The sequence below is a fragment of the Halictus rubicundus genome, unplaced genomic scaffold (assembly GCF_050948215.1).
Source record: "Halictus rubicundus isolate RS-2024b unplaced genomic scaffold, iyHalRubi1_principal scaffold0295, whole genome shotgun sequence".
Lineage (NCBI taxonomy): Eukaryota > Metazoa > Arthropoda > Insecta > Hymenoptera > Halictidae > Halictus > Halictus rubicundus.
The window spans coordinates 190,778-211,598 of NW_027488836.1; the positions used below are offsets into that span (position 1 = coordinate 190,778).

At 47.2% G+C, this 20,821-nt stretch overlaps 1 protein-coding gene across 1 annotated transcript; it reads right to left on the reverse strand.

The window, feature by feature from the left end:
* Positions 1–221: 221 nt before the first annotated feature.
* Positions 222–7,291, reverse strand: LOC143364145 (uncharacterized). Its single transcript, XM_076804642.1, has 3 exons — positions 6,625–7,291; positions 1,194–1,246; positions 222–275 (listed from the first exon to the last, which is right to left on the reverse strand). The coding sequence occupies exons 1-3, from the start codon at positions 7,289–7,291 to the stop codon at positions 222–224; spliced, it is 774 nt and encodes a 257-aa protein (XP_076660757.1).
* Between the last annotated feature and the right edge of the window lie 13,530 nt (positions 7,292–20,821).

Sequence of the window (20,821 nt, forward strand, 5' to 3'; positions counted from 1 at the left end):
TCAATATTTTTTCAATATTTCCTGGGCTTATTACTCGAATTTTCAATACACTTAAATTTTTGTCTTATTAAAACAATATGAAGAAGGTTTTGAAGGTTATAATATCACAGTCCGCAACGAGTCACACGATCATTCATGCCATGCAGCAGTGGTTTTGGCAGGAATAGTAGCGTCCAATAGCAGGAAAGATTGGAACATCAGTCACGTCCAATCACGTTTAATCATGTGAGGGCTGTGAACGTGGTGCCATCTATGCTCATTCCCTCGTAAGTGAACTAAGCGGTCCAAGGTCATACATAAGAGTTTCCTCCCCCTGCTCGAGATCGACAGAGAGAGCCGATCGATGCCGACAGAACCCGAATGGCGAATGCAGCGCCAGTAGCGTCGGGAATCGCAACTACACCGGCAAATGTCTTATCACAGACGAGGTATAGGAGTAGACCAATCACCATATGGGGTTTCGTGTCTCCCATGTAAACAACTGGTTTTCTTACGCCCTCTACGCTGACGAACGATAAATGTTGGAACTAGATCCACAAAAATGATCAAATCTGGTCAAATACAAATGATTGACGAGTTATGTACATATCTGATGTTATGACTATAGAATAAATCTTCGAATAGCTTTTGCCGAGCGCCGAGCTTCAAAGACCCAGCGACGACAGACGACATACATTGTAAGCGGATGGAGAATCGCGCACGTAGGAAAGTTTAAACTTTTAGATTTTTCAATATATCCTCATTAAATTGTGACGAGCGAATGGAGGGGATTTTCCTGATGAAAATGAGGTCAAATTCGAGTGCAATCGAACAAGTTTCACTGATACGTAATGTTACGATAAAAATTACAATCTCATTAAAGACAGTCCAAATGATGTCGTGTTTGGACTCATTTTGATCGGGACAAGCTCTACAACTCATTCGTCTTAACAATATTGTTCTGATTAAAAACATAAAAGCATAAATTGCCAATAATGCATGTGTTTGAGATTGGCTGAATGTGTCGGCAGCGTTTCCGCGCCGACGCGGATCGGCGCCCCGCAATTGGCTGGATCGCGGAGAGAAGCGAGATCAGGAATCGATTGTTAGATCGCTCTCTAATTGGCCCGCGCCGACGAGACGGGTTACGATCGATTATCATCGTTTCGCCGGCTCGCTCGCTCGTCCAGTTCGTTTCTAACGCTCTATCAAACTATCTCGCAATCGATCTTGATCTCGACCTCTTGTTCGCGTGAACGCTTCGCGTCTTTTTGACCGGTTTCGTGCTACAAGAGCTATCTACGGCTCCCGAAATAGACGGGAGATATCCACTTCAAGCTAACTGTTCAAACGTGTTTATTTGTGTTTACAAACTGTACAAAGTAATCGGTTATAGTTCGACGATCCTCACGGTGAAATAAAGTCGTTGTGTCAGTAAACCGCGGCTCTTTAGTGTTCGCCTTCCGATCCCAAACAGCATGATTCTCCATCCGCTTACATTGTATGCCGTTTGGCAGTCGCTGGGTCTTCGACGTTCGGCGCTCGTCGGTCCTCGTCGGCCTTCGTCGCCGTTTATTCGTCGAGCTGGCAAAAGTTATCCGAAGATTTATTCAAAGCCTTCGAATAAATCTACGGATAAAAATGCTAAATACAGTCCAATTTGTACCGTGTTTAGTGTCATTTTAATCAGAAGAATGCCACGAATTAGTTGGCGCAAGTCCCATAAAAAAATCCTGAAAAACAATGGAGTTTTGCAATTTGATTGGTAGTTGTTTCACACCGATATCTCGCGACTCTACGAGCTCGGAACTTCAAAGACCAGCGACCGACCAACGGCCTACAATGTAAGTAGATGGAGAATCGTGCATTATTGGCAATTTATGCTTTTATGTTTTTAATCAGAATAATATTGTTAATACGAATGAGCTGTGGAGCTTGTCCCGATCAAAATGAGTCCAAACACGACATCATTTGGACTATCTTCAATAAGAATGTCATTTTTATCGTAACATTACGTATCAATAAATTTGTTTGATTACACTCGAATTTGGACTCATTTTCATCAGGAAAAGCCCCTCAATTCACTCGTCGCAATTTTATGGTGGTATATTGAAAAATCTAAAAGTTAAACTTGCATTCGTACGCGATTCTCCATCTGCTTACATTGTATGCCGTTTGTCAGTCGCTGGGTCTTTGAAGTTCGGCTTTCGTCGGGCCTCGTTGCTGTTTATTCGAAGCCTTCGAATAAACGATACAGATAAAAGATGAAAAAATTGTTCCAAGTTCGAATAAATCCGCTTCGAATAAAAAAAATTAGCTTTATTCATCGGATAAATTCTCGTCGAATAAAATTATTTATTCGACAAAGATACTTTTTTTATTCGAACCTTCGAATAACGAATAAAGTTAAAGTATCTTTTATTCGAATCGTTATTTAAATAATTTGTTATCTAAATAGTGCCCAACTATGTCTGGAAGTAGCGCATTCGATTCCCGGTTCGGCGAGGCGCATATTTTGCTATAACTTTTGAACTAAAAAAGATATCAAAGTGAAATTTAAACTGAAAAAATTAAAAAGAATCGGGTTTAATGGTATGTACTGAAATATATTTTGAAGGAACAGGGTTATATAAGGCGGGTGCCTTAGAACAAGTGTTCAAAATCAGGTGTACGTGACTGAGTCGTTTATTTACAATAAAGAGTGATGTCGCGAGAGCGTCCGGGGTGGTTCAACTAAAACCGGCGATTCGCTTAGACTCGCGGTTGAACTGTATTGCAACTTAGCAACGACCGGACTAGACTCTAAGTCACTCGGCGGATACGCGGCTGTGTCTCGACTTCGTGACTGCCTTATATCATCAAAAATGCTTGTCGGCTGATTGGTGGAAGTCCTTGCGGGGAACTTCCACCAATCCGTGCATTTTGCATAACACGCCCACATTCCACGCCTCTCGTGCGTGAGAAGGGTGAGCGTGTCGTTCTGTTAAAAATCTAATTTTGGTGATGCAGCGGGGTGTCTTCCGGGCCCGTGCCAGGTGCGGTACGTGACTGCTGGCTTACGTCAATGGGCCCAGCTTTCCCGGGTGATAGAAACCAGGCACGCGTCGCTGGGACACTCTAGGCTGGAGACCCTTAGACTACCCAAAATTTATGGCGTCCACTTGCGCTATTGAGTTCGTCGCTAGGAACTACAAGGACACATCTGTCCGCTAAGTGGCCAAAAACGTTAAAGACGTTTTCTCACAAATAGCGTCTTATGCTGTGCAAACCATAAATCTTTCTTGGTGCTGGTGCGCTGAAGATTTCTCTTCCGGCGCCCCGCTAGCCGCTACATCACCCCCTTACCAGTGCTAACGCTATCCTAACTTAATCCTAATTACCGGGTAATCTATACCTATTCTTATTGTAGCTGGCTATTTACAAAATGTACAATATATATACAACGTGGCAAGGTTGTCTCACGTTCCGACCTGCAGGTAGTCAGGAAATCTAACGCGTCTACCTGAGCGCGTGTGGACAGGTACCTGCGCGGGGGTCGGCTCGGTCGTCGGTTGCGAGTCTTTGTATCGTACGGTCTCGTCACCGTTTACCGTGTACGCGGGTTTAAGGCGGTCAATGGTTACCGTTGTGTCTTTTCCGCGCACTCGAATCTTGAAATTCTTCCCGTTACGCGAAATAACTGGGAAAGGTCCTTCGTACGCGTTTTGCAATGGGGTCCGCGTTGCGTCGGTACGAAGGTACACGTGGGAGGCGGTCGCTAGGTCTTTGTAGACAAACACTTTGTTGTCACCATGACGCGATCCCGGCACCGGGCGAACGTCGCGGAAGTGTTCGCGTAACTGCCTCACCATGCTCGCGGGGTCTTCGTTGCTCGCCGTGTTGGTAAAAAATTCGGCAGGTAGCCGAACGCTCTCGCCATAGACGAGCTCTGCCGTTGATGCCAGCAGGTCGTCCCGATACGCTGCCCTAATACCTAAAAGTACTACGGGCAACGCATCGGTCCAACGTTGCGTGCCGTGGCACTTTATGGCAGCTTTGAGCTGTCTATGGAAGCGCTCGACCATGCCGTTTGCCGCCGGATGATAGGCTGCAGTTCGAATATGCTTCGCGCCTAATAAATTGCTCAGGTGTTTGAACAACTGCGATTCGAACTGCCTACCCTGGTCCGTTGTGATCCGGATGGGGGTACCGAATCTAGCCACCCATCCGGCGACAAACTCTTTCGCTACCGTTTCTGCCTCGATATTGGCGATCGGAAAGGCTTCGGGCCAACGCGTGAAGCGATCGACGCATGTGAGGCAGTATCTTTTGCCGTCTGATATCGGTAGCGGGCCCACCAAATCGAGATGGATGTGCTCGAATCTGGCGGACGGCGCTTTGAATTCCGATATCGGGCTGAAGACATGTCTACTCGTTTTAGCGCGCTGACATTCGGTACAACTGCGAGCCCAAGCGCGACAGTCGCGTTCTATCGACGGCCAAACAAATCTCTGTTTGCAGAGTTTCGCGGTGGCCTTGATACCTGGATGGGCGCAGTTATGGACAGCTGAGAACGCGTGTCGGCGAAACGGTGCTGTTACGAATGGGCGCGCGACATTCGTTGACACGTCGCAATAGACTTCGACGTCGCTGTCGATTAATTTGACGCGCTTGAGCGTTAATGAGGTGTCGGACGCGGTTAAGAACTTGTCGACTTCTTCGTCGTTTTCTTGCGAACGAGCTAATTCCGCGTAGTCTATAGTCGACGCGATGGATTCGATTCGCGATAGTGCGTCCGCCACCTCGTTATCTTTGCCGCTGATGTGCCGAATGTCAGTGGTGAACTGGCCTACGTAATCCAGATACCGAAACTGTCGAGGGGAACATTTGTCGGATCTCTGGTTGAACGCGAAAGTCAGAGGTTTATGATCGGTGTATATCGTGAACGAACGACCTTCGACCATATGTCGGAATTTCTTAACCGCTGTATATATCGCTAGAAGTTCGCGATCGTATGCGCTGTAGTTACGCTGTGCGGGCGACATGGATTTCGTGTGGAAGGCTAGTGGCCTCCACGAATTTCCTTGTCGCTGTTGCAGCGTTGCTCCGATCGCGAAATCCGACGCATCCACCATAATCGCGAGTTGCGAACGACTCGATGGATGCGTTAGTAGCGTAGCGTTGGCAAGTGCATCTTTGGATGCTTGAAACGCTGTTTCCGCTTCACCTGACCATTGGATCGGGGCGTTGCCTTTCGCCGTCCGACCGCTGAGCAGGTGGTGAAGCGGTGTTTGTACAGCCGCGGCGTTAGGTATGAACCGTCTATAAAAGTTTAACATACCGAGGAACCTACGGAGCTGTTTCGCGGTCTCTGGTTTCGGAAATTCGTTTATGGCCTTTACTTTTTCAGGTAGAGGTCTCGTGCCGTTGCCGTTCACAATATACCCGAGAAACTTGACTTCGGTAGCGGCGAATACGCATTTGCTCGGGTTGACGATGACACCGTACTCGTTAAGCCGCTCGAGGAGTTGACGCAGATGTTCCATATGCTCGTCTTCATCGACTGACGCTACTAGAATATCGTCTAGATACGCATAGCAAAAATCGAAACCGCGTAAGACGGTGTCGATGAAGCGTTGAAACGTCTGCGCCGCGTTGCGCAAACCGAACGGCATGACGGTGTACTCGTACAACCCGAACGGCGTCGTTACCGCGGTCTTCGGAATATCGCGAGGGTTTACCGGTATCTGGTGGTACGCGCGGACCAGGTCTAACGTAGTAAACACTGTCTTCCCTGCTAATGTTCGCGCGAAGTCCTCGATATGTGGTATGGGATACCGGTCGGGGATCGTGCGAGCGTTTAAGGTCCTGTAATCGCCGCAGGGCCGCCATCCGTTGTCCTTCTTCTGCACCATGTGTAGGGCAGAAGCCCACTGGCTTTTAGAAGGACGGATGTGACCCCGAGATAACAGTTCCTCGAACTCTGCGCGAGCGACCTTGTACATATCGGTGGACAATCGGCGGGTCTTACAATACGCGGGGGTGCCGGGAGTCGTTACAATATGATGTACAACATCGTGTTTGACTTGCCTAGGAGTCGCTGTGGGTCGGGTCACGTCGGGAAACTGGGCTAGCAGCTGGTGGTAGCGTGAGTTTCCCGCGATGGTCCGGATGGAGTCCGTGAAACCCACGACGGTGCGTCCCGTTGTCGTCCGCGATGTCGTCTGGTCGATCAGGCGTCGTCGCCTGAGGTCCACCAGTAGTCCGTAGCGCGTGAGGAAGTCGGCGCCAATGATGGGTTTTCCCACGTCGGCGATGATGAACCTCCACTGGAAGGCCCTCCGTAGTCCCTGGTTGAGGTCCATCACGCGGATGCCGTAGGTGCCGATCGTCGATCCGTTTGCCGCAACCATCTCGTATGACGTCTTGCTGACTCGGCCTTTGACGAGTGTGCGTGGATACACGCAAAGGTCCGAGCCAGTGTCGACGAGGTATTCGGTCTTCGTCACTTTGTCCGTGACGAAGAGGCGGCAGGTGGATGTTCCGTCACTGGCTGCCGCGGTCAGTGTCGGAGGGACTCGTTTCCCGCATACGAACACGGCTGGCGGCATTTGGTGGACTCCTTCCCAAACCTCTGGTGGTACCAGCAGACGTTCTCCGTCTTACCCGATGACCTGGACGAAGACCGACCCCGTCTGGGCGTCCTGCTTCCCTTGTGACTGCAAGGTCGGGATGTTTCGGCGACTCGAAGCTCCAGTCTCTCCAATCGGTCGATCAGGAGTTCTGCCAGGCGGTCGGACTGCGTTGGGGCCGACGTGCTGGCTACCTGGGTTGGCTGCACCTCCGCGTGGATGTGGTCGGCTATCCCGGCCAGCTTGTTTAATGGCAGGTCTGACTGAGCCGAGACGATCGCTCTGGTCACGTTGGGTAGTCTACCTGACCACAGGGTCCGCAGGAACTCGTCGCTGACTGTGGTACCTGCGAGGTTCCGCATATGGCGTAAGAATTGCGACGGGGTTCGGTCGCCTATTTCCTCCTGCTCCAGCAGCTGTCGAATCCTTTTCCCTTGGGTCGCCGACAGCCTCTTTAGTAGTTCGGACCTTAGTGTCCCGTATTTGTTGGCCTCCGGTGGGTTTATAAATATATCCTGCACCTCCAACGCGTATTTGGGTTCGAGCTGCGACAGTATATAATAAAATTTTGTCGTGTCAGCTGTAATCCCGTTTAGGGCGAACTGTGCTTCGATTTGGCGGAACCACAGCTCGGGTTGCTCAGGCCAGAAGGGTGGGATCTTGATGGCGACCTTGCTGACTTCTGGTGTCGTTGTCGCCATTTCAATAACACTGCACTACACGCACTTCGAGAGAGAAAAAATATGCGCGTGATTCGACTCAGTCACCCTGATCACGTCGGGGTCACCAATGAAGGAACAGGGTTATATAAGGCGGGTGCCTTAGAACAAGTGTTCAAAATCAGGTGTACGTGACTGAGTCGTTTATTTACAATAAAGAGTGATGTCGCGAGAGCGTCCGGGGTGGTTCAACTAAAACCGGCGATTCGCTTAGACTCGCGGTTGAACTGTATTGCAACTTAGCAACGACCGGACTAGACTCTAAGTCACTCGGCGGATACGCGGCTGTGTCTCGACTTCGTGACTGCCTTATATCATCAAAAATGCTTGTCGGCTGATTGGTGGAAGTCCTTGCGGGGAACTTCCACCAATCCGTGCATTTTGCATAACACGCCCACATTCCACGCCTCTCGTGCGTGAGAAGGGTGAGCGTGTCGTTCTGTTAAAAATCTAATTTTGGTGATGCAGCGGGGTGTCTTCCGGGCCCGTGCCAGGTGCGGTACGTGACTGCTGGCTTACGTCAATGGGCCCAGCTTTCCCGGGTGATAGAAACCAGGCACGCGTCGCTGGGACACTCTAGGCTGGAGACCCTTAGACTACCCAAAATTTATGGCGTCCACTTGCGCTATTGAGTTCGTCGCTAGGAACTACAAGGACACATCTGTCCGCTAAGTGGCCAAAAACGTTAAAGACGTTTTCTCACAAATAGCGTCTTATGCTGTGCAAACCATAAATCTTTCTTGGTGCTGGTGCGCTGAAGATTTCTCTTCCGGCGCCCCGCTAGCCGCTACAATTTTGTATTTTTAAATAATTCTTTTTGTTTTTTAAATTTAATTACCCTTCAAAAATGTTCAAAACTAGTTATTATAAATATTGTTGTTCAATCTTTTATCAATCCCAAATAATTAAATTTATTAGAATATATACGCTGCAAATGAAAAGCAATATCAGAAGTAGATTGAGTAGGTAGCTATTAAATAGTCAAATGAAATTAGTGATATCAACGTCGTATTTTATTAAATTAAATTTAAACTAAGTTCTTACTTTTGGCTAATATTAAACTAATTTAATTTCTTATAATTATGTTATTACACTGTTGTAGTTGTAATTGCACAGGGAAGAAGACTGACGTAGTAGAAAGAACAAGAAAAAAGTGTTTAACGAAAAAAAATCATTCCATGCGGGATTCGATCCGGGACCAAAATATTCTCAGCCGGAGACGTTACGTTATTATTATTATTACATTACGTCTCCTTCGATGCACTTGCGTGTCAGCCGTAATGGAATTAAGAGGAAACGACATTGTTTTGTTTCATTCATCATATGAATCCTCGACATGAGATTTAAAATTATATCAGCAACAGCGCCATTGTAGAATATCGGTTCCACAATATTAGTTCTGGATGATACGGTAGGATGTGACACGGAATGGTACGGGGGCTCTAGAGCCCCCCGAGCGTGAGACAGAAAAATACATTGGGTGATTGGTCTACTCCTATACCTCGTCTGTGTCGATACTGAACTGTGGAAAACGTTGCTAGCTCGCCTGCTGGACAGAAATGTTACTATTTAGCTTCTTCTAGCGGCCGTTCTTTCATAGCGTGACAATCATTATTTTTCGGAGTCAGGTTCGGACGGTCCGCCCCCCTTAAGCAGCCCTGGCCATATGGTTTTTGTTTCTTCTGCTCTTCTTTCTTCTTACAGTTAAACACCAATTCCTTCAGCTTCTGTGTCAACATCTATCAAATGGGTTGTATTATTACTTTGAATTATTTTTTTTTAAGCGTAAAATGACATCACTTACCCCTTCTGGAAGCTGCGATATGTAATTCTTCGAGTTTGTTCATTTTACTAATGCGTAAATTACTCGTTCCTTTAATAAAGTATCAACGTGTAACCGTTCATTCCTCTTTCGACTTCATTGATTTGATTTATCCCTGTCCCGACGACTCAAGGGTTATTTATATTAAGACACGGGGGCCGGTTACTACCCCCAATTCCCTACGCGTGTAAATTCGCGAAGGAGATGGATTCGTGCCTCCAGGCACTGGAAAGCGGCGAGGTTTGGACGAGACAAATAAAGCTTGTAGACAAATTACTGGTAAAAGGGCAGTATATTCTTGGAAGAACTATTTCTATTTTGACGAGCAATCGCTCCGGTATGCTCGGAGATGAGCTATTTGTTTACAGGACGACCCGTGATCTGTCCCGACGGACGGGGCAATAAATTCCTCTATGACGACGCGCTGAATACCGCGTATCGGTAATCCGTACCGAGTTCTCGCAACACGTAAACACGCAATATATGCCGTGTTACGACGCACGCAGTTCGCTCGCTTTGCCTCTACACCTGGTTTTTAATGAATGATTTTAACGATTTAAACGTGTATCGCGCCTCTCGATATGCGAATTCGTGACCTGTCTAACCAACCGTGCACCCGGCCGCGAATGCGTACGAGTATTCAAATCCTACCGAAGCAGTGATGGGCATTTCGAACGAGAACCACGAAAGTTACGATGACGAAGTGTCCACTCGGTACCACGATTACAACGAAAGATTTATGAATTTTAAATAACCCGTGATGATTCCACAGAACACAAACTGCGTCTTAACGGTCGGCAATGCCACAGCGCAGTTTGCACCTGTGACTCCTCGGTTTGAGGCGCTTACGCGTCGAGGATAGAACAGTCGGTTTGCCTGTTCTATCGGGTCGGTTTTGACCCCTCGATCGCGTACCGTGTTTCGCAGATGTAGAGTGATCTATCTGCGGCACGCATCGACCTCCTTCGATCGGTATCGAGTGGGGATCGATGCGTGCGCATTGCGACAAGTGTCGCGATATCTCGCGGTCTTTTTCTCCGTCAGAACTCGCGGGTTACGTCACGGAGCGTTATGGTGGGGTCGACATCGACGTTCGATATATGGGGTGTATCAATATGTAACCTGTACGGTTACAAACGTTCTCCAGAGCAGGGTTTTCCTTGTTGTTTGAATTCAATTTTCTTCCTAATAGACTGTAATCTTTTGCGCTCAGCTATTTTGAACGCTCTTCTTTTCGATTTAGAAACTCTTATTCGTCTTATTCGGCGGTAGCGGTGCTCGGTGGAGATATGTTCTCGGTCTCGCATGCCGGGTCTCAACTGCTACGACTGCTGTTTCTCGTGGCCTATTTATCCTTCCCACCGCCCACTTCCACTCGCGAGCAGCCGCATCGTCGCGGTGGCCACCTCGCGGCCGCGACGGGAGACTGTGCTCGGCCGTGGTCTCGCGGCGCGCTCGCTGGGAGTGGGGCGGTGGTAGGCGCGGTGTTAGGCGGGGAAGTCGCGGGCCATAGATATACCCGTTACATACATATTATGGACCTACATATTTGATACAATGAAATATTAAAGCATCTGCCAAACCTCCCAATCTTCCATCGTGTCCACGGGAACTTGCTGGTTGTCTTTACTATTACTCTCGGCCATTCTTCTTCTATAAATTTTTATTTTTCTCAATTTTCACTTCAATGTATTCTATCACAGACGAGGTATAGGCAGAGAGGATATGAGAGTGCTCACGCCCGGGTTTTCGGCGTTCCCGATATAGTGCTGACATCTGCTCAGCCTTAGCATGGCACAGAACCGGTCAGTCTTTTAGCATGACCACAGATGAGGTATAGGAGTAGACCAATCACCATATGGGGTTTCGTGTCTCACGATCTGAAATACCGACATCGTTAACAACAACTAGATTTCTTACGCCCTCTACTCTGACGAACGATAAATCTTGTAACTAGATCCACGAGAACTATAGCCCATACACCTATGATAAATGATGAAGATACGACTCTGAACTCAATACACGAGTACGACTTACCGTTCTTGCACACGGGTGTAAACAGGTGTAAATCTAACCCGCTGATGAGAGCAAACCCAACACTAACCTAACACTCGCTCAACAGGGCCAAACTAACCCTTTTTCATTGAATGAAAAGGTATTCTGAAACAAAAACTGCGTGTTTCGATTAATAATTGAAAGAGAGCTGCCTTGAAGGTGAAGATGGGCCAAGAGTAAACAAGGAGAGCATTGAAGGACCTTCAGCTCATCCCGAGGTAGCCTAAAGTAAATTCAGACACAGTTCAATTACATACCCAAGTTTTTATAACTAGCAAGTCTTAAATTCTATTTTCAAATGTTATCGCAAAGTTATAAATGAGCAGCTATTAGCTCGATATTATTCTCTATTTCGCAGTTCGCTAAATGGGAAAGATTACTTTTCCACAGACGGAAAAGGTCACTTTACCATTTAGCGTATATCGAGTAATTATTGCGGAGTAAAAGGTGTGAATCGAAGAAGAAGTCTCCGATTCACGGGAGATGAAAAACGAATCAGGCAGAAGGCTCTGAGTCGCGAGGCAACAATAAAATAATCAGAGCAGAAGGCTATGACCCAAATCAACTAGCGAATTTAACAAACTGAGTCTAACACAATAATTGCTCGACAACTAATACTAACTTATAAATAATGTGAAATCTTCGATCGATGCGGTGTCTTCGTTCGACGATAACTTTGCTCACATCTGTTATCCTTTATCTGAAACAGACTAATAATAATTAGACACAATAAAATCAAGGAACCAAAATGGAAGACGATGAAAAGAAGACAAACCCCGTACATGAGTACGGCCTACCTAACATGCACGAGAGTGCGAATCTAACCGGCTTACGAGAGCCAACCTAACACCAGCTCACGAGAGCCAAGCTAACCCTGTACACGAGTACGGCCTACCTAACATGCACAAGAGTGCAAATCTAACCGGCTCACGAGAGCCAAACCTAAGACCAGATCACGAGAGCCAAGCTAACCCCGCACACGAGTGCGGCCTACCTAACATGCAGAAGAGTGCGAATCTAACCGGCTCACGAGAGCCAAGCTAACCCCGCACACGAGTGCGGCCTACCTAATATGCAGAAGAGTGCGAATCTAACCAGCTCACGAGAGCCATCCTAAGACCAGCTCACGAGAGCCAAGCTAACCCCGCACACGAGTGCGGCCTACCTAACATGCACAAGAGTGCAAATCTAACCGGCTCACGAGAGCCAAACCTAAGACCAGCTCACGAGAGCCAAGCTAACCCCGCACACGAGTGCGGCCTACCTAATATGCAGAAGAGTGCGAATCTAACCAGCTCACGAGAGCCATCCTAAGACCAGCTCACGAGAGCCAAGCTAACCCCGCACACGAGTGCGGCCTACCTAATATGCAGAAGAGTGCGAATCTAACCAGCTCACGAGAGCCATCCTAAGACCAGCTCACGAGAGCCAAGCTAACCCCGCACACGAGTGCGGCCTACCTAACATGCACAAGAGTGCAAATCTAACCGGCTCACGAGAGCCAAACCTAAGACCAGCTCACGAGAGCCAAGCTAACCCCGCACACGAGTGCGGCCTACCTAATATGCAGAAGAGTGCGAATCTAACCAGCTCACGAGAGCCATCCTAAGACCAGCTCACGAGAGCCAAGCTAACCCCGCACACGAGTGCGGCCTACCTAATATGCAGAAGAGTGCGAATCTAACCAGCTCACGAGAGCCATCCTAAGACCAGCTCACGAGAGCCAAGCTAACCCCGCACACGAGTGCGGCCTACCTAACATGCACAAGAGTGCAAATCTAACCGGCTCACGAGAGCCAAACCTAAGACCAGCTCACGAGAGCCAAGCTAACCCCGCACACGAGTGCGGCCTACCTAACATGCAGAAGAGTGCGAATCTAACCGGCTCACGAGAGCCAAACCTAAGACCAGCTCACGAGAGCCAAGCTAACCCCGCACACGAGTGCGGCCTACCTAATATGCAGAAGAGTGCGAATCTAACCAGCTCACGAGAGCCATCCTAAGACCAGCTCACGAGAGCCAAGCTAACCCCGCACACGAGTGCGGCCTACCTAACATGCAGAAGAGTGCAAATCTAACCGGCTCACGAGAGCCAAACCTAAGACCAGCTCACGAGAGCCAAGCTAACCCCGCACACGAGTGCGGCCTACCTAATATGCAGAAGAGTGCGAATCTAACCAGCTTACGAGAGCCATCCTAAGACCAGCTCACGAGAGCCAAGCTAACCCCGCACACGAGTGCGGCCTACCTAACATGCACAAGAGTGCAAATCTGACCGGCTCACGAGAGCCAAACCTAAGACCAGCTCACGAGAGCCAAGCTAACCCCGCACACGAGTGCGGCCTACCTAATATGCAGAAGAGTGCGAATCTAACCAGCTTACGAGAGCCATCCTAAGACCAGCTCACGAGAGCCAAGCTAACCCCGCACACGAGTGCGGCCTACCTAACATGCACAAGAGTGCAAATCTAACTGGCTCACGAGAGCCAAACCTAAGACCAGCTCACGAGAGCCAAGCTAACCCCGCACACGAGTGCGGCCTACCTAACATGCACAAGAGTGCAAATCTAACCGGCTCACGAGAGCCAAACCTAAGACCAGCTCACGAGAGCCAAGCTAACCCCGCACACGAGTGCGGCCTACCTATCACGCACAAGAGTGCGAAATCTAACCGGCTCACGAGAGCCAAACTAACCCTTTTTCATTGAATGAAAAGGTATTCTGAAACAAAAACTGCGTGTTTCGATTAATAATTGAAAGAGAGCTGCCTTGAAGGTGAAGATGGGCCAAGAGTAAACAAGGAGAGCATTGAAGGACCTTCAGCTCATCCCGAGGTAGCCTAAAGTAAATTCAGACACAGTTCAATTACATACACAAGTTTTTATAACTAGCAAGTCTTAAATTCTATTTTCAAATGTTATCGCAAAGTTATAAATGAGCATTTGTAAGATTACTAGAGGTTCTTACAAATAGAGAATAATACCGATTGCCCGGGTCTCACCACGAGGAGGTTGCTGCGCAAGAGACCCGAAAGGAAGCCAGAACGAATTCAATACGCTTCCTTCTGACTCCCTTTCTTACAACGACGATTTACTATCTTATCAACTAAATTTCGCAGTTCGCTAAATGGGAAAGATTACTTTTCCACAGACGGAAAAGGTCACTTTACCATTTAGCGTATATCGAGTAATTATTGCGGAGTAAAAGGTGTGAATCGAAGAAGAAGTCTCCGATTCACGGGAGATGAAAAACGAATCAGGCAGAAGGCTCTGAGTCGCGAGGCAACAATAAAATAATCAGAGCAGAAGGCTATGACCCAAATCAACTAGCGAATTTAACAAACTGAGTCTAACACAATAATTGCTCGACAACTAATACTAACTTATAAATAATGTGAAATCTTCGATCGATGCGGTGTCTTCGTTCGACGATAACTTTGCTCACATCTGTTATCCTTTATCTGAAACAGACTAATAATAATTAGACACAATAAAATCAAGGAACCAAAATGGAAGACGATGAAAAGAAGACAAACCCCGTACATGAGTACGGCCTACCTAACATGCACGAGAGTGCGAATCTAACCGGCTTACGAGAGCCAACCTAACACCAGCTCACGAGAGCCAAGCTAACCCCGTACACGAGTACGGCCTACCTAACATGCACAAGAGTGCAAATCTAACCGGCTCACGAGAGCCAAACCTAAGACCAGCTCACGAGAGCCAAGCTAACCCCGCACACGAGTGCGGCCTACCTAACATGCAGAAGAGTGCGAATCTAACCAGCTCACGAGAGCCAAACCTAAGACCAGCTCACGAGAGCCAAGCTAACCCCGCACACGAGTGCGGCCTACCTAATATGCAGAAGAGTGCGAATCTAACCAGCTCACGAGAGCCATCCTAAGACCAGCTCACGAGAGCCAAGCTAACCCCGCACACGAGTGCGGCCTACCTAACATGCAGAAGAGTGCAAATCTAACCGGCTCACGAGAGCCAAACCTAAGACCAGCTCACGAGAGCCAAGCTAACCCCGCACACGAGTGCGGCCTACCTAATATGCAGAAGAGTGCGAATCTAACCAGCTCACGAGAGCCATCCTAAGACCAGCTCACGAGAGCCAAGCTAACCCCGCACACGAGTGCGGCCTACCTAACATGCACAAGAGTGCAAATCTAACCGGCTCACGAGAGCCAAACCTAAGACCAGCTCACGAGAGCCAAGCTAACCCCGCACACGAGTGCGGCCTACCTAACATGCACAAGAGTGCAAATCTAACCGGCTCACGAGAGCCAAACCTAAGACCAGCTCACGAGAGCCAAGCTAACCCCGCACACGAGTGCGGCCTACCTATCACGCACAAGAGTGCGAAATCTAACCGGCTCACGAGAGCCAAACTAACCCTTTTTCATTGAATGAAAAGGTATTCTGAAACAAAAACTGCGTGTTTCGATTAATAATTGAAAGAGAGCTGCCTTGAAGGTGAAGATGGGCCAAGAGTAAACAAGGAGAGCATTGAAGGACCTTCAGCTCATCCCGAGGTAGCCTAAAGTAAATTCAGACACAGTTCAATTACATACACAAGTTTTTATAACTAGCAAGTCTTAAATTCTATTTTCAAATGTTATCGCAAAGTTATAAATGAGCATTTGTAAGATTACTAGAGGTTCTTACAAATAGAGAATAATACCGATTGCCCGGGTCTCACCACGAGGAGGTTGCTGCGCAAGAGACCCGAAAGGAAGCCAGAACGAATTCAATACGCTTCCTTCTGACTCCCTTTCTTACAACGACGATTTACTATCTTATCAACTAAATTTCGCAGTTCGCTAAATGGGAAAGATTACTTTTCCACAGACGGAAAAGGTCACTTTACCATTTAGCGTATATCGAGTAATTATTGCGGAGTAAAAGGTGTGAATCGAAGAAGAAGTCTCCGATTCACGGGAGATGAAAAACGAATCAGGCAGAAGGCTCTGAGTCGCGAGGCAACAATAAAATAATCAGAGCAGAAGGCTATGACCCAAATCAACTAGCGAATTTAACAAACTGAGTCTAACACAATAATTGCTCGACAACTAATACTAACTTATAAATAATGTGAAATCTTCGATCGATGCGGTGTCTTCGTTCGACGATAACTTTGCTCACATCTGTTATCCTTTATCTGAAACAGACTAATAATATTTAGACACAATAAAATCAAGGAACCAAAATGGAAGACGATGAAAAGAAGACAAACCCCGTACATGAGTACGGCCTACCTAACATGCACGAGAGTGCGAATCTAACCGGCTTACGAGAGCCAACCTAACACCAGCTCACGAGAGCCAAGCTAACCCCGTACACGAGTACGGCCTACCTAACATGCACAAGAGTGCAAATCTAACCGGCTCACGAGAGCCAAACCTAAGACCAGCTCACGAGAGCCAAGCTAACCCCGCACACGAGTGCGGCCTACCTAACATGCAGAAGAGTGCGAATCTAACCAGCTCACGAGAGCCAAACCTAAGACCAGCTCACGAGAGCCAAGCTAACCCCGCACACGAGTGCGGCCTACCTAACACGCAGAAGAGTGCAAATCTAACCGGCTCACGAGAGCCAAACCTAAGACCAGCTCACGAGAGCCAAGCTAACCCCGTACACGAGTACGGCCTACCTAACATGCACAAGAGTGCAAATCTAACCGGCTCACGAGAGCCAAACCTAAGACCAGCTCACGAGAGCCAAGCTAACCCCGCACACGAGTGCGGCCTACCTAACATGCACAAGAGTGCAAATCTAACCGGCTCACGAGAGCCAAACCTAAGACCAGCTCACGAGAGCCAAGCTAACCCCGCACACGAGTGCGGCCTACCTAATATGCAGAAGAGTGCGAATCTAACCAGCTCACGAGAGCCATCCTAAGACCAGCTCACGAGAGCCAAGCTAACCCCGCACACGAGTGCGGCCTACCTATCACGCACAAGAGTGCGAAATCTAACCGGCTCACGAGAGCCAAACTAACCCTTTTTCATTGAATGAAAAGGTATTCTGAAACAAAAACTGCGTGTTTCGATTAATAATTGAAAGAGAGCTGCCTTGAAGGTGAAGATGGGCCAAGAGTAAACAAGGAGAGCATTGAAGGACCTTCAGCTCATCCCGAGGTAGCCTAAAGTAAATTCAGACACAGTTCAATTACATACACAAGTTTTTATAACTAGCAAGTCTTAAATTCTATTTTCAAATGTTATCGCAAAGTTATAAATGAGCATTTGTAAGATTACTAGAGGTTCTTACAAATAGAGAATAATACCGATTGCCCGGGTCTCACCACGAGGAGGTTGCTGCGCAAGAGACCCGAAAGGAAGCCAGAACGAATTCAATACGCTTCCTTCTGACTCCCTTTCTTACAACGACGATTTACTATCTTATCAACTAAATTTCGCAGTTCGCTAAATGGGAAAGATTACTTTTCCACAGACGGAAAAGGTCACTTTACCATTTAGCGTATATCGAGTAATTATTGCGAAGTAAAAGGTGTGAATCGAAGAAGAAGTCTCCGATTCACGGGAGATGAAAAACGAATCAGGCAGAAGGCTCTGAGTCGCGAGGCAACAATAAAATAATCAGAGCAGAAGGCTATGACCCAAATCAACTAGCGAATTTAACAAACTGAGTCTAACACAATAATTGCTCGACAACTAATACTAACTTATAAATAATGTGAAATCTTCGATCGATGCGGTGTCTTCGTTCGACGATAACTTTGCTCACATCTGTTATCCTTTATCTGAAACAGACTAATAATAATTAGACACAATAAAATCAAGGAACCAAAATGGAAGACGATGAAAAGAAGACAAACCCCGTACATGAGTACGGCCTACCTAACATGCACGAGAGTGCGAATCTAACCGGCTTACGAGAGCCAACCTAACACCAGCTCACGAGAGCCAAGCTAACCCCGTACACGAGTACGGCCTACCTAACATGCACAAGAGTGCAAATCTAACCGGCTCACGAGAGCCAAACCTAAGACCAGCTCACGAGAGCCAAGCTAACCCCGCACACGAGTGCGGCCTACCTAACATGCAGAAGAGTGCGAATCTAACCGGCTCACGAGAGCCAAACCTAAGACCAGCTCACGAGAGCCAAGCTAACCCCGCACACGAGTGCGGCCTACCTAATATGCAGAAGAGTGCGAATCTAACCAGCTCACGAGAGCCATCCTAAGACCAGCTCACGAGAGCCAAGCTAACCCCGCACACGAGTGCGGCCTACCTAACATGCACAAGAGTGCAAATCTAACCGGCTCACGAGAGCCAAACCTAAAACCAGCTCACGAGAGCCAAGCTAACCCCGCACACGAGTGCGGCCTACCTAATATGCAGAAGAGTGCGAATCTAACCAGCTCACGAGAGCCATCCTAAGACCAGCTCACGAGAGCCAAGCTAACCCCGCACACGAGTGCGGCCTACCTAATATGCAGAAGAGTGCGAATCTAACCAGCTCACGAGAGCCATCCTAAGACCAGCTCACGAGAGCCAAGCTAACCCCGCACACGAGTGCGGCCTACCTAACATGCAGAAGAGTGCAAATCTAACCGGCTCACGAGAGCCAAACCTAAGACCAGCTCACGAGAGCTAAGCTAACCCCGCACACGAGTGCGGCCTACCTAATATGCAGAAGAGTGCGAATCTAACCAGCTCACGAGAGCCATCCTAAGACCAGCTCACGAGAGCCAAGCTAACCCCGCACACGAGTGCGGCCTACCTAACATGCACAAGAGTGCAAATCTAACCGGCTCACGAGAGCCAAACCTAAGACCAGCTCACGAGAGCCAAGCTAACCCCGCACACGAGTGCGGCCTACCTAACATGCACAAGAGTGCAAATCTAACCGGCTCACGAGAGCCAAACCTAAGACCAGCTCACGAGAGCCAAGCTAACCCCGCACACGAGTGCGGCCTACCTAATATGCAGAAGAGTGCGAATCTAACCAGCTCACGAGAGCCATCCTAAGACCAGCTCACGAGAGCCAAGCTAACCCCGCACACGAGTGCGGCCTACCTAACATGCAGAAGAGTGCAAATCTAACCGGCTCACGAGAGCCAAACCTAAGACCAGCTCACGAGAGCCAAGCTAACCCCGCACACGAGTGCGGCCTACCTATCACGCACAAGAGTGCGAAATCTAACCGGCTCACGAGAGCCAAACTAACCCTTTTTCATTGAATAAAAAGGTATTCTGAAACAAAAACTGCGTGTTTCGATTAATAATTGAAAGAGAGCTGCCTTGAAGGTGAAGATGGGCCAAGAGTAAACAAGGAGAGCATTGAAGGACCTTCAGCTCATCCCGAGGTAGCCTAAAGTAAATTCAGACACAGTTCAATTACATACACAAGTTTTTATAACTAGCAAGTCTTAAATTCTATTTTCAAATGTTATCGCAAAGTTATAAATGAGCATTTGTAAGATTACTAGAGGTTCTTACAAATAGAGAATAATACCGATTGCCCGGGTCTCACCACGAGGAGGTTGCTGCGCAAGAGACCCGAAAGGAAGCCAGAACGAATTCAATACGCTTCCTTCTGACTCCCTTTCTTACAACGACGATTTACTATCTTATCAACTAAAGGGCCTAGCCGATTAAGATGGTCAAAACTGCCCTTAGAGGTTTTTCAATGATTAATGAACCATTCGAAAGCTGACCCAGAAAAACCCCTCTGAGCAAAATTTCAACCCCCTATCTTGCTCGTGAGGGTAGTTATAGGGTAAATTAGATTTCGCGCTTTTCCGCGCATTTCCCACACTCTGATGCTTCCTAAAACTCTGAAAAAAATGTGACATATTTTGGATTCTAAGACAGATTTTTGAGAATTTTTTCAGATTTTTTTCTTGCAAACTGTGGTCGTAAAAAATGAAAAACCTCAAAAAAATCGGAAAAATGTACATTTCTCAAAAATATGAAAACATGCTATTTTGCTGTTTAGTGCCCCGACAAAGTACCATAACAGGCAGTGTCCTCAATTTTTTTTTAGATTTTTTCTTGTGGGCACTTTTTGTCCAGACAAGAAAAACCGAATTTTTTCGCCGTTTCTGCTATTAGGAGGAAAGTTACACTTGTTGGTTTTATCGCAGGTATATATTAAGTCATTTTAAACATTATTACATTGAAACAAGTAAGTGTTTGACCTAAGAAATGTTTTAAGAGAAAAAATGGATTTTATTTTGTGCGATATATACCAGAATGTTCGAAACGTTTACAACATCGCCGGTTGGCACAGCGGTTAGGGCGTCGGGCTACGGAGCGGATACGCTGGTGTTCGAATCCCGTCGGTGGGAAAATTTTTTTTCCATACGTCATCTTTATTTTTTCAATTTCTTATATGGTTTATTTATGTGATTTTAACAATATTTTTTTAATGTTTTAAAAATATTGAGGTAACATTTTTAACTAAAATACATACAAAAATAGTTTTGCAGTATCTATTATTTCCTCGATTCTCTAATTGTATATGTTCATCAGTGCGGTCCTGTTTAACATTGTGAATATTAAAATTCATTAATCTAGTTTCTAAGCCTTGCGTCTTCGGAAATTAGGGAGGAAATAAGAAGAACTCTGAATAAATAACACGCAGCAAAGTATTGGTTTTTGT